At 35.5% G+C, this 17,132-nt stretch overlaps 1 protein-coding gene and 1 long non-coding RNA gene across 2 annotated transcripts; both read right to left on the bottom strand.

The window, feature by feature from the left end:
- Positions 1 to 559: 559 nt before the first annotated feature.
- LOC147494482 (mitochondrial import inner membrane translocase subunit PAM16 like 2-like) lies at positions 560 to 1,696 on the bottom strand. The gene is made up of 5 exons (XM_086568885.1): positions 1,622 to 1,696; positions 1,460 to 1,484; positions 1,212 to 1,299; positions 910 to 1,043; positions 560 to 837 (listed from the first exon to the last, which is right to left on the bottom strand). Exons 2-5 carry the CDS (start codon positions 1,460 to 1,462, stop codon positions 736 to 738), a joined length of 327 nt encoding a protein of 108 aa, XP_086425011.1. The 5' UTR covers positions 1,463 to 1,484; positions 1,622 to 1,696; the 3' UTR covers positions 560 to 735.
- Positions 1,697 to 9,371: 7,675 nt separating this feature from the next.
- Positions 9,372 to 10,395, bottom strand: LOC147494481 (uncharacterized). The gene is made up of 2 exons (XR_015199884.1): positions 10,040 to 10,395; positions 9,372 to 9,673 (listed from the first exon to the last, which is right to left on the bottom strand). It is a non-coding gene; the product is annotated as an uncharacterized LOC147494481 (long non-coding RNA).
- Between the last annotated feature and the right edge of the window lie 6,737 nt (positions 10,396 to 17,132).

The following is a 17,132-nucleotide window of genomic DNA, read 5'->3' as shown; positions in this document are numbered from 1 at the left end:
TTTAAACACTTCTAATTAAAACTATGAATCTTTCTATTAAAACATATATTAGAAAAATTTCTCTCTCAATTGAAAAATTGGGTTTTAAAACTTAATTAAAAATAATTTGTTATAAAATTAAAAACTATATATAGTTATAATTATTGAGCAAGCGGTGATACCATTTTTCTAAAAAAAAATTCCACTAAATGTTTTCAAAAAAGTGTTGGTCCTATTATAATAGAAATTTCTCTCCCATTCAAAATGAAAAATCTAACATTTTAATAATTAAAGCGGAAATCCTTCTCCTATTAAAAACAGAATCATACTTCTCCCTCCAATTAAAAACGGGTTTTACAATTTATTAAAACAATTTGTTGAATCATCATTAAAACTCCTATTAAAACTGAAAATTTTTCCTATGCAATTTTTTTAAACACTTCTAATTAAAAACTATGAATCATTCTCCTATTAAAACGGAAATTTTTATATATTGAAGATTCACAAAAAAATTTTTTCTTGTTCTAAACAAAAACATCCATAATTATAAATCAACAACTATGTCATATAAAAACGCATTAAAACAAACAATAACCTTGATATTGACCTTTGTCCCCTGTACTTCCATTAGAAAAAGTCATGAAGCACACTCCCATCTAAATATAAAATAAATGTATAATCATTGATCTTCATTAAAGATACACTCAGATGTTGATGACTATTAGAGGGATTTGAAACAATATAAGGTTTTAAAAATTAATTAAAATAATTTTTCATTGACCTTTCCCTGGTTCGCTGAACTTTTCGCCTTTTGAATCTTTCCACTGAAGGTAGAAGCCCATGATGAGCAAAATAATTCTAAACAAGACATAAAAGCTTCAATTACTCACTGTAGCAAATTGAGATATACTCAAATACACTGTACACAACCTGCAATATTTCCTCCCATGATGAACTTTCTGTGATGCCAAGAATCTCTCTAGCTTCTTGCTCAGTCATAGGCTTGATACCTCTCCGAACAGTGTTATGTATTGTTTCTTGAGCAACACCAGATTTAGAGGCATCTGCAATGAGTCATAAAATGCCTAAGTCCAGGCGCATATCAGTTCAGGGCATGAGTCGTAAAATACATAAAGTACAGAACGCAAATCCGTTCAGGGCTGCAAGTTATGGTGAAAACAGAAAAATGCAAGGCTAATAACAGAAAGATATAAGTTGACCATGGAACTAACTAGAAAGCGCTTGCCGGTAGGCTTTAAAGACAGCCCTTCCGAATATTCCAGCGCCCATAACAATCAATTGCCCAAGAAGCCTCCCAGCCTGTTCAAAAATAATAAAACCTGAGTCGTGATTCAGTTAAAATGGTTAAATTCATTCAAAACTAGACACAAAAAAGAAAACTTCACTCCAATGAGAAATTCCACAACTTCAATATATATAAAATAAATTATTCTAGAAAGCGGGTTAGTCGTTCACATACCATGATTGTAGCGCCAGCAATCAAACTTGAAGAAGAAATAATAAGATAAAATTAAGCCGCGTTCAGCAGACCCACAAAACAAACCTAGCAAATATAAGACCATTATTTTTTAAGTAAGAAATAATGTAACACTTGTAGTTCAAGTGGACAGGAAAACATTACCAATTCAATTCAGAACTACAAATTCTACAAACCCTACAAACCCTAATTAAAGATGACGTGCCTGGAGAGAGATTAAAAAAATTACTTTCGTTAAGCAGAAGCAGGATGGGTTATATTATACTAGCATCATGCACGTGCTATGCACGTCTTAACAATAATTACGAAGTTATAATTGGGAAGTAAACGTACGCAATAGGATCAAAAACTGTTTAAAACCCAAAAAAACCATCACTGATTTTTTCTATCATTCGTTCTAGAAATATTCAGTGCATGCTCTTTGATCCCCCTCTCAAACTCGGGTTTTAAACGTCTGACAATACACTGCATCAGCCAAGCAACAGCATCGTCTAATGCACAAATGTTGTGCCTCTCAATTTGCTTAGTCAATCTTTCAATAATCATCCATAGTTATCCTATCCCCTCTGTGCAAGGTGTGCACTGCTCAACTCTCATGCTTGTAAAAATAAGAAAGACCTGCAATTGCATCTACAACACCTGTAAAAATAAGAAACCCTCGATTTAACAATCTGAATTGAAATAAATATAAACTACAAAAATAGTACAAAAACATAGCATCCTCCTTTTGAATGAAGTCCAGAGAATGTATACAGAAGAAGAGAACATGGAAATAATGGAAGACATGACTTCATATAAAAGATTGGATAGAGATGTGACATAAAACTTGGAGGTAGCTTCTTCAAAATTCAGACCCCACCTTTCAAGGATGTAATAAAATGGTTCACACAAAAATGCCTTGAAACTCACTCACTGCGATATCAAGTAAAAGCTAATGTAAACAATTCGAAGAACATGGAAATGGATTTTAGACTCTCTAAGTAATGTAGATCTTACTGGCGGAAGCTTCAGTTTAATTGAATTTACACTTTAATTGAAACACAATTAAAAGACGACCTAAAAATCACTCTTTTATTGAATCTCTCAATCACAAATCACACACATAAACACAACTACTGAAACCCTAATTACAAGCCCGTTATTTAAAGTAAACCTAGAAAACATAAACTAATAGGAACATGACATGTGTCCAACTAACTATTGGACTCGAACCATGGGCTTGGACTCCACTAAGGGGCTCACGCCCATAACATATAGAGGGAACATAGGCACACGCCTATGACACTGACAAACTCGACTAATGTTCTACATCACTCTCCTCATGTTGATGAAGCTTGTCCACAAGCTAAAGTAGTGGAGCGTCTGAAGCTGGAAATACTGACAAAGCTTCATGCTGGAAATCTAGGACAAGATCAGGTGGCTTGGCAACAACATCTTCGACCTCATCTTCACCTTCAGCTGATAAAACAGGGAGCTTCTTCTTCTTAGGACACTCAGCAGCAATGTGACCCATAACGCCACATTCAAAGCACTTTCTAGCAAAGACTATATATGTCCCGGCACATAGGAGTAGCGGTGTAACTACACTTGCGAAACCGATTATAAAGTCAGTCGTCGCGTACCGGTGAAAGCACTCGTTCAGCACACAATGCATATTTAAACGCGGTAGCCATGTCCTCAATCTCAAACATGATAAGTGCTTCACGAATTGACCTGCACAGACCATTCAAATAACGACCCACCTTCTGTTCATCAGTTTCAACCAACCCAGCATGAGTACACAACAACTGAAACTGCTCAGTATATTCTTGAACCGCAACAACTGTCGTTTCAAATTCTGTAGACGAATGAACAAATCTTGATGGTACTGTTTAGGAACAAAATGCACATGTAACTCTCGGCGCATACTAGCCCAAGTGCAAACACGCCTGTAACCTTGATTAACCCTCTGCAGATTTAATTCATCCCACCACACCAAAGCATAACCCTTCAACTTAATGGCTGCTAATTTAACCTTCTTTCCATCATCTAAGTTTTTATAATCAAAAGCCTTTTCAATTTGATTAAGCCAATCAATAAACTCGTCAGGATCGAGTTTACCATCAAAAGTAGGCACATCAATTTTAATATCACTCGCCTGACTCCTCTCTAATATTCGGAAGAAACGATTAACATCAACAACCCCATTATCAATATTCTGAACACCATGATCTTCATCAAAATAATTAAAATGGTCATACCTTTCAAAATCACCTGCCTGACGGTTAGGGTCACGGTCTGGCCTACGAACACTTCGATCAGTAGAAGGAGAAGAAGGAGGAGATAGAGACCGACCCTATTCTCTTGCCTTGCATTGCGAGGAATGGGTTGTTCCCAAAAATTCCTATTACCATCAACCCAGCGCTGCACAGGACTTTGGTTACCACGACCTTTGCCTCGAACCTGATTAACACGCGAATCTCACACCCTTGTGGAGTAAGACGCACGCCTCTAGCTGCCTCTTGCATTGGTAGCCCTCAATTTTGGCCATTAGGGTTTAACCTTGTCTGAAAAATCGGATCTTGTGGCCCTTGGGGGGCGCACGACAAGTAGATGGTGGACTGGTGGTGGCACTATGGGTGGAACTCGCACAAGGAGCTCTCCAACACCGTCATCATCTTGACCAATACCAACAATGGGTGGTATACGATCAACTACTTCATCCGCCTGATGAACTTCATTGTTGTTATTTACTCCCACAACTCTGTCCTCACCATTAGTCGTTGGATCAATAGGCGCTAAAAGGTTTTGAAGAGGGACTGTACCATTACTCTGCGATGACGCATCATCAGTACTAGCCACTGAACCATTATTCGGTGGTGGTGGCGGCCGCTGTTAGCCTCTCTCTATCATCTTGGCCATTATTGTAGTAAAGTTCTGGAACATCTGTGTCATGTTTTCCTCTAACCGAAACATGCGAGTATCCATGGATGGGGGACGACCTCGAGTTGCTTTGCTATTCACCATAATAACACAAAAAAAATTGACTTTTTGAAAAAAAAAAATCGCCGTAAACAGTAACCTGGGTGAACAGTGACGCGGTGAATAGTACCTAATGAACACTGTTTCGTGAACAGTATTTTCGGTGATCAGTACCGTGAATAGTAACTCCTAGAATTAATCTGCTCCGATACCAAATAATGTAGATCTTATTGGCGGAAGCTTCAGTTTAATTAAATCTACACTTTAATTGAAACACAATTAAAAGACGACCTAAAAATCACTCTTTTATAGAATCTCTCAATCACAAATCACACACATAAACACAACTACTGAAACCCTAACTACAAGCCCGTTATTTAAAGTAAACCTAGAAAGCATAAACCAATAGGAACATGACATGTGTCCAACTAACTAATAGACTCGAACCATGGGCTTGGACTCCACTAAAGGGCTCACGCCCATAACATATAGAGGGAACATAGGTGCATGCCTATGACATTGACAGACTCGACTAATGTTCTACATCACTAAGAGTGATAACTATGAGCCTATGAGTATTAAGCTGCAAGTAGAATTAACCTGACATCACACTCAAACTATGAAGAGAAAATTAAATGTGAGCAAAAAGGTGATTTAACACTCAAACTTCTTATATTCTATTTGAAGTATGTTTGGCAACTGAGAGAATGAATAGAGAAAACAACATGATGAAAATAATGGAACACATGGCTTCATATAAGGTTTTGAAATTTAGAAAGAATATTACCATCAAGTCTATGAAACTTGAATCTTCCGAAGAGAGCTTCTGAAGGGAGCCAGTAGAAATAAGGTCCTCATCCAATTTGTACGTATTGTACCTGGTTCCATTAGCGAGTAGATTATATAATGTAAGCTACAAAACATCTTTTTTTCACAACGTATTAGCTTAGCTACCATGATTAGTTTAAGGGTAATTTTGACTTAACCCCCCACAGATGGGTAGCGGTTTGACTAAACCCCCCATTTTTAAAATCATTTGAGTTTGCCCCCCACTCCGTCAATTTTGTGTGTAGCAGACGTTAGTATTTTAGCTATTGACCATTTTACCCTTATGAAATAGATGTTGCATTGCCCCCCACATTAACACGTTAAACCTAACTTTGCGAAAACCCCCCAAACGTTGCCATTATTTAATTCTTGCACTCTCTCTCTCGTATTTTACCTATTGACCATTTTGCCCTTTCTGACAAATTAAGGTTTTTTTTTTTTTTTTTTCTTCCTTTAGTTAAAACAAATTAAGAGGTTTACTATTAGTTAGTGTAAACCCCCCAAACGTCAATATGATATTTGCATAAACCCCCCAATTTTTTAGTTAACAGTAAACAAGAAGAAGAAATCTCACAATTGGGACATAGTTGTTCAGTTTTCAAAGTTCTCACAATTGGAAGGGTACTGAGCTCTCATGAACATGATGAAGAAATATTTTCATGGCTTCATACGTGGACCAGCATATGGCAGCTGCAGGAGCATGAAATAACACTCTTGCCTTCAATTTAGTGGAAGTTTGATGATAAATGGATGGATACACCCCATATGGCAGCTGCAGGAGCATGAAATAACTTACGAGCAATTATGTAAATCCTTTGTTTGGTTATAAACACTCTTGCCTTCAATATGATAATTAACTTACGAGCAATTCTGTAAATCCTTTGTTTGGTCTTCCACCACATGAAGCATCGTTATCTACATCCAATCAAGTACAACCACTAGGAGCGGCACTGAGAACACAAGTGATGGTGGTGATAGTGCCGCAAAGGAAAATATCAATTTTCATATGTGTTCTCAGGTCACCCCTTTGGGGCACTCCGATAACAATTGAAGCTGATCATGGCAAAATTCATTCTATACTAGCTGAGTTCCAAAAAATGTCTGATAACCTGGTTATGAACCTCATAGTCATTTAACAATTTTTATCAATGCATACAACACTATCTAACTTGATTTTGCAGATCTAGGTTATAAGCATACTAAGTAAAAATGTCAGTATAATTTAAAAGCTGTTGCTGTAATGACTTCTAACTATTGAATGCAATTGACAACTAAATATTCATTTTTCCACTGTTTGCAAATTTTGCTACTCATCATAATTAAATGGTAACTGTGTATGTGTTTCACTTCTGGCCGGTTAGTGCTTTCGAAATAAGTTTGGGTGATGACCGGTAGAGTAACTTCCTAGTAGTTCGCGAAAACCAACTTTTATTACCTCCTAATTAGTCTAGGTCAATATGGTACCGAATTGTTCGTAATTATTTCATGCTCCCCGCACGCCATATGGGGTGTATCCATCCATTTATCATCAAACTTCTACTAAATTGAAGGCAAGAGTGTTATTTCATGCTCCCCGCAAATGCCATATGTTGGTCCAATGTGTGAAGCCATGAAAATATTTCTTCATCATGTTCATGAGAGCTCAGTACCCTTCCAATTGTGAGAACTTTGAAAACTGAACAACTATGTCCCAATCGTGAGATTTCTTCTTCTTGTTTACTGTTAACTAAAAAATTGGGGGGTTTATACAAATATCATATTGACGTTTGGGGGGTTTACACTAACTAATAGTAAACCTCTTAATTTGTTTTAACTAAAGGAAGGAAAAAAAAAAAAAAAAAAACCTTATTTGTCAGAAGGGCAAAATGGTCAATAGGTAAAATACGAGAGAGAGAGTGCAAGAATTAAATAATGGCAACGTTTGGGGGGTTTTCACAAAGTTAGGTTTAACGTGTTAATGTGGGGGGCAATGCAACATCTATTTCATAAGGGTAAAATGGTCAATAGCTAAAATACTAACGTCTGTTACACACAAAATTGACGGAGTGGGGGGCAAACTCAAATGATTTTAAAAATGGGGGGTTTAGTCAAACCGCTACCCATCTGTGGGGGGTTAAGTCAAAATTAACCCTTAGTTTAATTATAATTAAAAAAAAATAAAAGAAAGAAAAGAATTGCAAGATAATATAATCCGAGAGCAGTATAATCATCTCAATATCGTCTAAACACAAAATTAAGAGATATGTTAAAAACATGATCTTTAGTATGCTGAGTTCTCGAAGAGGTCACAAATAGAAGCAAAAAACTCAACCTTTTCACCACAACAAAGAGAACAGTATTAACAACTGCATCACAAATAATACAAATACGTGCTGGATGAAAACCTCGATTACCTAGAAAAAGTTATGAGAAATCAAGTTGGTATTTCAGCTTCTATCAACAAAGCTGTATATAATAAACAGAGACCAGTTGATCCCGCCATATGTTATGTGTACTTGTCATAGAGTTGACCATGCTCAAACACATGATCTGATAGATAAGTCCCCACATGAGGCAGTGTTTGTCCCTGAGACTTGTGCACAGTTAAAGCAAATCTCAAGCGTATTGGGAACTTTTTTCTAGTGAAGTCAAATGGAAGCTTGAGATCTTCTGACGGCTTCATTGGAATTCAATGAAGAAAAGCAGGTTTGTCAGCATGACTTCCAGTTAGAATTTAAGCATAAATGACATTTCTTCGAAACCCCCGACAAAGAAGTTTGGTTTCGTTTCATAGACCATTGGTTGGGTCGATAATTCTGAGAAGTATAAGTGGGGCTCCTGGTTTCAGTGTCAATTTGTGTGGGGCTAAACCACCGGGAGATATGGAGTCTAAGAACATTCGTAACTGTCGTGTGAGGATAAACAACAACATTCTGAACATTTGTACTATCATGGGATAGCCATATAGCCGTGCATTAGCTGGGAAAGGAGGTTTCAGCCTTGGTTTCCAATGTTTCCCTCCGAGGTTCCCCAACAACACAGTCTCCTCAACACCAATGTATGCACCAACACCATAATGGACATGAACATCCATATGCATTCTTCCCCAAAAGCCCATCTTCATAAGCTTCTTTCCCGACCATCCCAAATTAAAAAAAATGTGTCAGAAATGGGATCTGGGCACTGATTGTCAGTGAAAGAAGCGAAAAATATTAGAAGTTCACTAACATCCATAGAAATAAAAACTAAAATTTAATTTTCTTAAACTTCTTAACAGTTCAATACTATTTAATCCTAAAAATGCAATAGAGAAATGTCAGGAAGTTGACTGAGCTATAGGACATCAACTTAATAGAAGCGCACAATAACTAAGAAAATCACTATGTTGTTCGCTAGAATTCGGGGTGATAATGAAACAAAAGCAATATCAATGCTCAAGTAAAATTAAGTTCAATTATATTCGAGATTTCACTTCAAAACTACAACTTTTATTAAGAGTTGTCCATGATGGGCAAGAAAATGCATCCAATTAGATTAGTTAAAAATAATAATTAAGCAATAAACGTTTAATTAATTAAGCAAATAGTCACATACTTAAATCAATTATTGAGCAAGTATAAGTAAAATAAAAAAGACGAAATGGAACCTTGAGAACAGTTGAGAAAGTAGAAACAACCATACAGACAGATTCATGCTGCTGAGCATCAGAGTTTCATCTACACCAAAGTTTGTAATTAGTGGTGCCCAAAATCATATTATCCAAAATAAAAGTTAGCTTCTATTGCATTTATATATTAGCAATGTCACTATCACATATGCTACTTCTAAGATATATCTTGCCATGGAATGAGAATCTTTCTTAGTTTAGCGGGACCAAAAAAAAAAATTATCTTCCTTCCATTATGAATCTTCTTTGAGATTTATGAACCTAAGTCTCTATAACAACTCCCACATGCTTTACCATCTAAGCCTGCTCACACCTTGCCAACTGGAAGATTCACTTCTTTATATTTAAAATCCCACTCATAAAACTTCAAGGTTTGAGTTTCTTACAATAACGGCAATAACATCATTCCTACAAAGAGATTGAAAAGCCCTCATACTAAATGTGCATACCCGACTAAGCTACCCTCAGATGTTGTATTATTATAAATGAAAAACAGGAAAATAAGAACCCATTTGGTCAATTCATCATAATTCAAAACCAAAACTCGCCATATCTAGTTCAGTGCATTAGATTCCAAACTATTCCCGCTTACATTTCATAACACCAGGCCCTTTTACCAGAGCTCACCAATATTGCCTGGAGGCATACAGGAACCAGAGTTCCAATTCACAACTTCAGCCTGCATGTTTGGCAGCAGAAGTCCCACTGACATATACTTGATAAATTTTCCATTATTCAAGCCACTCAGACATGCCATAGCCCTGAAGAAAAAAAACAAAAATGACATAGTATTAAACTGTATGCAAAGGTCACTCGCTTATAAATTTCAATAAAATAGTGTCAAATGGTTTTAGATTTCACTTCTGAACTAAAAGGGGTTAAAAAGAAAAACTGGTGGAACCAAATACATGGAAGATTAATCTTGTACTAAACGAATGACATCAAAGTAACAGAAAATATTTAATTCTAAGGTAAATTAATGCGGACCATTTAAGAATTATATCTGTACATTACAAAATCCTAAAACTCATGGTTTCGCAAAGCTTACTCTATAGCAATGGAACAAGATAAAAATCCTCAAGAACAAAGTCCAAAATTTAATGTTGATTTCACCATTTTGAACTAACCTTCTTCCTTCTTCTTCTTACCGTCATACTGTAAGCTTGACAAGAGAGAGAAAAATCGACAACTATCAAACTTCTCAGGTCAAGTGATCGAACGTTGTGGCATGTTGGAAAGTCAAACGTGAGTTTCCTTGAATTCTTCTGAATCACTCAAATATCAACGGACAAAATGTATCGATATTTTATGAAAATCATTACTTTTTTGTTTCTGATTTCGGAAATTATAATATATCAAGTTTTTATAACTGATATAATTCCAGAAATTTCGAAATCCTGAACTATAGAGTATATATATATATTTTGGTAACCGAGACGAGATAGATATGGAATGTGTTTAAGGCCTTAAGGGGGCGAAAAAATAAAATAAAAATAGCTATGGATTGTCATATAGCTGAAAATTAATATTAAGGGGAGATAGATATGATTTTTTTTTATATTTTATATTATTTTTTTATTATTATATATAAAATAATTATACTTGGTCGGACTCTTTAGGTGTTTATTGTTGATTTGTGAAGTGATCGAACCCCCACATTTTTTCCCCAAATCCTCCCCAAAATCGAAATGGGGTAATGATTTTATTTTTTATTTTTTATTTTATTTTATTTCCTATCCTTGTGAATTGACAATCGTGCCCCCACAATAGAGAGCAAAAAAACAAAAATACCCCTGTGACATACGTGTGAAAATTAGTGAAGTCGACCAAACATCCTAATTTTGCGTTGTTAGTTAGTTGGTCTGGAATCAAGTGATCATGTAACCATTGTAAATTAATAGCCGTATTTATATTTTGTTGAAACCCACTACAATAACCTTAACGAAATCTATTTATACCGCAGAACCTTCAAGATTTAGATTTAAATTTAGATTTAGATTTAGATCCAGACTCTAGAGTTTATTATCTATATGGTGGTCACAACCACCTTGTTTCCTGGTAACATTGCTTACTTGCTGCATGCAAGCAAACCGGTTCTATAAAAATTAGGGCAGGGAATTGAACCCAACCCCAAATATGTCGGGTTCGGATATATTTTTCTAACCATATTTAAATTTGGGTCGGGTATGGATAATTTGGGTTTGGATTCGGATACACGTTTTGGATAATTTTTCACATTTTTAGTGTTACCCGATCGGGTTTGGAGTTCGGATTTGGATCCAGATGCTATGAAAAATTGGATTTGGATTCGGATATTGGCATATCCGACCATAACCCGACCCATTCCCTACCTTACTTAAAATCTTAAATGAACAAATGCAGTTACCAAAAACATAAAAAAAAAATGTCGAGTCTAGAGTCTTTTTTCAATAACTAATGAGTCTAGTCATTAGTCTGGTTGTGAACCTTAGTCCTTACGAAATATATTGTCACGCTAAGGTGATAAGCACCCAAAACTGTATTATAAAACCTCGTAGAGACGTAACGTTTCAGTTAATTATGTGCTTAATAATCATAAAATAATTGTATTTTCGTGTTTTTGCAGGTTTGCGCAACCAACGTAAAAATGAGGATAAAGCCAGTATTTAAGCACGGAATAGTGTGTCTATGTAAAGCTTTCCGAGTTAGCTCATGCAAAACTCAACAAAACCCGCCTAAAGCCCAAGAACTCCAACAGGACGATTCCAAGTCAGAAAGGGATTACGTGCACATAAGCATCTGACTTCCGAAGCTTAGACTTCCAAAGCTCATATCTTTTGAACCGGGACTCCAATTTCGGCGAGTGAGCTACTCAGACGATCAGTGCAATGAACTCTACGCAAAGGCGAGAACTTATAAAAATTTTAAAAGACCGGCCCGCCAGTGGACGCAGCACGTGTACCCACTATGCGGGCTCACAAGATTGGATGAGTCAACATGCAAGTCAAGACAAAATGTGCAAATAATTGGCATAAATTGACACCTTGCATGACATTAATGAAGTTGTCTAGATTTAGGTGCTAATAGTGTAAAAAAAAATGCAAGGTGTCAATTTGTTTTGATTTGGAGATAAGATAGAAGTTAATGTTATTAATAGTGGGAGTTGGTTCACGTGGGTGGAAGGAGGGAAAGCTTGAAATGGGCTGATTTGTATTTCATTTTGGAATCACTCCATTCATTCCATGTTCATATATGTTATTTTTCTAAGTTAAGTGTAATAGTGTTAATGGAAGCTAATATAGTTTTCTAAATAAAATTTATTCCTTTCTAGCTTAAAAATTCATCTCTTACATTCTTCTTTTCTTCTTCTTCTTCTTCTTTAATTCAACATACATCCAACATATCTTTACATATCTTTCCTAGGATCATAAGCTAAAATCCTCCCAAGGGGATGGTTAATGATGCTCATGTGAGGATCAGGCTACGTATTTTTGGAGTTCAGAATAACTACCTAAGACTTAGGAATCATTTGACATCCTACCCCAAAATTGTAGAGTCTGACCAAGTTCAGACCTTTAAATTTGATTGGTTGATGTAGAATGAAACCAGGAGTTGAAAGGATATTTCATAGATGAAATATTAGTTAAACTCCTTATGCTAGTAAGATGGACTCAGAGATAAGTACATCTTGCTAGGGATTTGAGATGGTAGTGATCTGTTTCTAAAAGACTTGCAACTATACTTTGCATTAGTAGGATTAATCATCTTCCTTATCTCTCTCTAGTTTTCTTGTTTAAATAGCTAAAATATGTTTTTTTTAACCTTGTCTTGCATGTTAAGTTATCGTAGGAAGCAAAAAATAAAAGTTCAAAACAAAAAATCTTTCTCACTAGTTCCCTTGAAAATATTCTAGTTGTAACAGCAGCCTAGTATTTAGGTTGGAACGAAACCCTTACTCTAACCATATATACAAACGAAGAAATCTGAGTAAGAAAATCTTGAAAATTGGTACGTAAATGGTTGTTATTGTTTCCTACATTTAAAACCATCAAAGTGCTAACATCAAATGGCACCGCTGCTATCCTAAAGACGCAATGACCATACGTTACAAGCTGGAATAGCTCCAAGGAGAATCCCCCCTCTCCTACCCCTCCATTGTTTTTTCGTTTTTCTTGATTTGTTTGTTTTCATTTTTAGTTTCTTCGCGTTTTGCTACTAATCACGTACTGTTATTTTGTTTCACATACATGTACCTTTGACTCGGACTTGCAACTGCAACTACAAAACTATATAAGCTCACTTTAAATACCGGCATGATCATGTCAGAGACATTTTGTCTGATGCATTTTGGAGGGCTGGAGTACAAGTGAAGAAAGAAGCTCTTGTTAACTTTCTCACTAATCCGAATGAGGGCAGATCGACACTTCGGCCTGCGGATGTCTTGATTTACAGTTGGTCTGAGGGAAAACATGCATGTGTTGATGTAACTAGATTCTCTCCATTGGTAAGGTTGGGGAATAGTGACTTTGATGTGGGAGAAGCAACTAAGAGAGCAGTGACATGAAAGATGGAGAAACATGAGAAAGCTTGCAGGGCTAACCATCATTGTTTCATTCCATTTAGTTTCGACACTTTCGGTTTCTTGGAACAACAGTCTGTTGAGCTCCTCAAGAGACTTCAGAAAGTTATGGACAGTAACGTGATGACAGCTGGTTCTAACGAGTTTGTTTTTAGAATGATAGGATTTGCTATTCAGAAAGGACTTGCGGCGCAACTTATTGCACGCTTGTCCTAATTATTTGTAAAATTCATTATCAGTATCAATAAAATTTCCACTTAAAATAAATAAATAAATAAGAGCTTTATAATTAGTGCGGATTTCAGTGAAAGAACAACATGTTCTTTGTCACTCCAGTATTGGGTTGATCAGTTCAGGACATCTGTATTGGCTTCTTCCAGAACCATCAAGACTTCACAACGTTCGCGTTGAGTGAAACGAATGTTTCCTTTCTTAGGTAGAGTTGCGGGATGCTCACAGGTTCTACGTTTTTTTTTTTTTTTTTTTTTTTTTTTTTTTTAATTTGTACGGCTATGCTATGATACGTATCGTATATATGCATGTTATGTTGTATCTATGTAATATATGTTTTGTTTAAACATATAGATATATTAGCATATTAGAATATTGTTCCATGTTTAGCATATAGTACCTTATGAGTGGTTTAACATTGCTTAATACCATCTATATACACATTAATAGAATATCTTTCCATGGTAGAATATATATAAGTATGGATGGAATATATTTGCATGTTGGCATATATAACTTTTGAGTTGTACATAGTAATTACGGTGTGTTTTGGTATTTTGGCCATAACTTTGGCTACGGTTGTCTGAATCACGCGTGTGACCTCAATTCGGAAAGATCTCGATAGCGCGCATGTTGTCACCACATCTACGTTTCGTGCTAGCTGTTTGCGAGGTCAAAATCCACTGTTTTCCCTTCCAAATTCATCATTTTAGAAAATTGCATTTCTTGTTTAATAAGTTGATTTTGTCATGAAAGAGGAGAACATTCCAACGAGGGTTAAAATCTGAGTTGGGTAAGTTGTTTCTCAACCCTTCAGGATGAAGTTGCTCTCTATATGACATTCCCAATCTCACTGAGTATTGACGAAATCAATTTATTATACAAAACACGAGTAGTATATTAGTCTATATATAATATGTTGTCTGTTTAGTTTTTACGTATATGTTACGTCTTTGCCTATCAATATATACGTATGAGTAATATATAGATATGTATGAGTAGTTTCAATTTGCATGTTAGCGTAGATATATGTATACATAATATATATTTGCCTATTAGCCTCCATATACGTATTACTGATGTGTATTTGCATGTTCGTATAGAAATATTTATAGATGATACATCTTTGCCTATTAGTATTTATATACGTCTAAGTAGAATATCTTCACATGCTACAGTCTCTAGCTACATCTGAGTATATTATCTTTGCATGATTAGATTTTATATGCCTATTTAGTAATTTAAATTAACTAAAAATAATAATAATTAATTAGGACCGTGCATAAATTTTAAATAACTTTATATATATATATATATATATATATATATATATATATATATATATATATATATATATTAAAAAAAAAAATCACATATATCTTAAACATATTCCAACAATGTCTAGTAAACTTGAAAGATTGAGGTTACTTAATTAGAATCATGTTTGCACGGAAAACCTCCCTCATATATTTCCTTTGACCTAGTTGTTGGTTTATGCACATGTATTCCTAGCTTCACTGCTACGTTAGTGATAAGTGCTCAAAAAGTGCTATTTAACCCTCAATTATGCCTCTTGTTTAGCCATCTTAGTAGACTAATAGTGTTTATAAGTTGTGTTTTAAGATTCTACAAGTGAAAAAGAGAGTTTTGTAGAATATTAGAGAAAAAGGGGTAAAACGGAGCAATTCGAAGCATTAAGGATCACATGGGAAGCCCGTGGACAATCATGGAGAAGGCCAAGGAATTGGAGCTATTAAATATGCGACTTGGACCTATTTTAAAGCCTATTTAGAAGCCTAAGACCAAAGGATTTGTTGCTTAGACCAGAGCCCGCAAAAGAGGATAGAAGGATAGAGCAGAAGAGACAAAATAGGCTAATGCGTCTGGGACGCATGGATCAAGCGTTCAGACGCATTGATTGCGTCTGAGATGCATGAATAGTGTGTCCAGACGCATGGATCGACACTGTAGCCAATTTCTTCTCAGTTTTGGAGACGAAGTTGGACTCTGAAAGAAGTCTATTTGTATTAGGAAACAAATGACGGTTTGGAATGCTTCTAGAGCTCATTGTAACCTCTATAAATAGAGGACCTAAGTGCCTCATGTAATTGGCTAATTCACTTATACTCTTGTCTCCAGAACTTGAGGCAGAGAGAGATTAATAATAAAAGATCGGTTTTAACTAGCTGAGTCTTAATAAATTAATCTTTCTAGTCTTATGTTCTTCGACTCTTCTTCTTCTTGTTCTTCCTTCTCTATGGAAGGCTAATCTTCTCCTTCAAGGGAGGAGATGAAGCCAGTGCTTAAGGTTTAATGATTCTTCTGGTTCATGGTGTTCTTCAATCAGGTTAGTTCTTTATGTTTTTAGTTATTAGTTCCATTGCCCACACCAGGGGATGGAAGTATAGAATAGGGTTTATGTTTTGCAATATTAATATCATGCTAGTGTTCTTTACTTTTCTTCTAGTAGTATAATTCTTTAGAGTTAGGGAAGTATTCTTTGTGTTTCCTTAGAAGGGTAGCTTTCGTGGGAGTGCCTAGGGAAGTATTCTTTGTGTTTGCCTTAAGTGGTGATTCATTGAATGGCCGCCCTATTAGGAAGTACTTCTTGATGTTGCTCTTGGTAATACATTGAATGGCTGCCCGAGCTTACATAAAAGGAAAGAAGATATTAATAGCATAAACATAGGAACAACCATAAGTAGAGTTAATTATTAACGATGTTTCGTCCAAGAGGGCATCAGCACTCGCTCGATTGCCTAATTGTAGTCTATTTGTAAGAACAACCATGAAGCAGAAGGTCATAGATTAAAAGTATTGATGGATTCTAATCTCTTGAATTCCCTCTCTTATAAATTCTCAATAGTTTAGTTAATTTAGTTTAGTATTAGAATCTAAAATCTCTACAATCATAGTTTCCCTTAAACCCCTCTCTAGTCCTGTCATTCACATAACATACACTTAAAAGTGGAACGATATCCTACTCATCCTTTACTTATTAAAGGATAATTAGGTTTTGATACACTTCTGTTTTGTTCAACGACCATACACCATCTACATACACAAAAAAGAGGCAATGTCATATGGCGCCGCTGCCGGTTTAAGTTGTTTATGTTTAACGTTTTCTTTCAAGATTAGAATTTTGGATCTTGAGGTAATTTTAGCCGCATCATCCATCCTTTTAAGAAAGAAAGAAGCTTGAAGGACATCTCGAAGATAAGATCTACCATCCAGGTTAGTCAAATCTTCATTCTTTTTATTTCATTCTTAGTATAACTGCATCGTAGTTTAGTTTTATTGCTTTCTTAGTATAGTTGCATCATAGTTTAGTTTTATTGCTTTCTAGTATAATTGCATTTAGGACTTTTTCAACAATTGAAGTTGTAAGCCAACACAGCGAAACATCAAACTCTAGTGTTTCTTGTCTGAAT

The sequence above is a fragment of the Coptis chinensis genome, chromosome 6, assembly GCF_015680905.1.
Source record: "Coptis chinensis isolate HL-2020 chromosome 6, ASM1568090v1, whole genome shotgun sequence".
NCBI classification, from domain to species: Eukaryota; Viridiplantae; Streptophyta; class Magnoliopsida; order Ranunculales; family Ranunculaceae; genus Coptis; species Coptis chinensis.
This window is presented reverse-complemented; position numbering and strand designations above follow the sequence as displayed.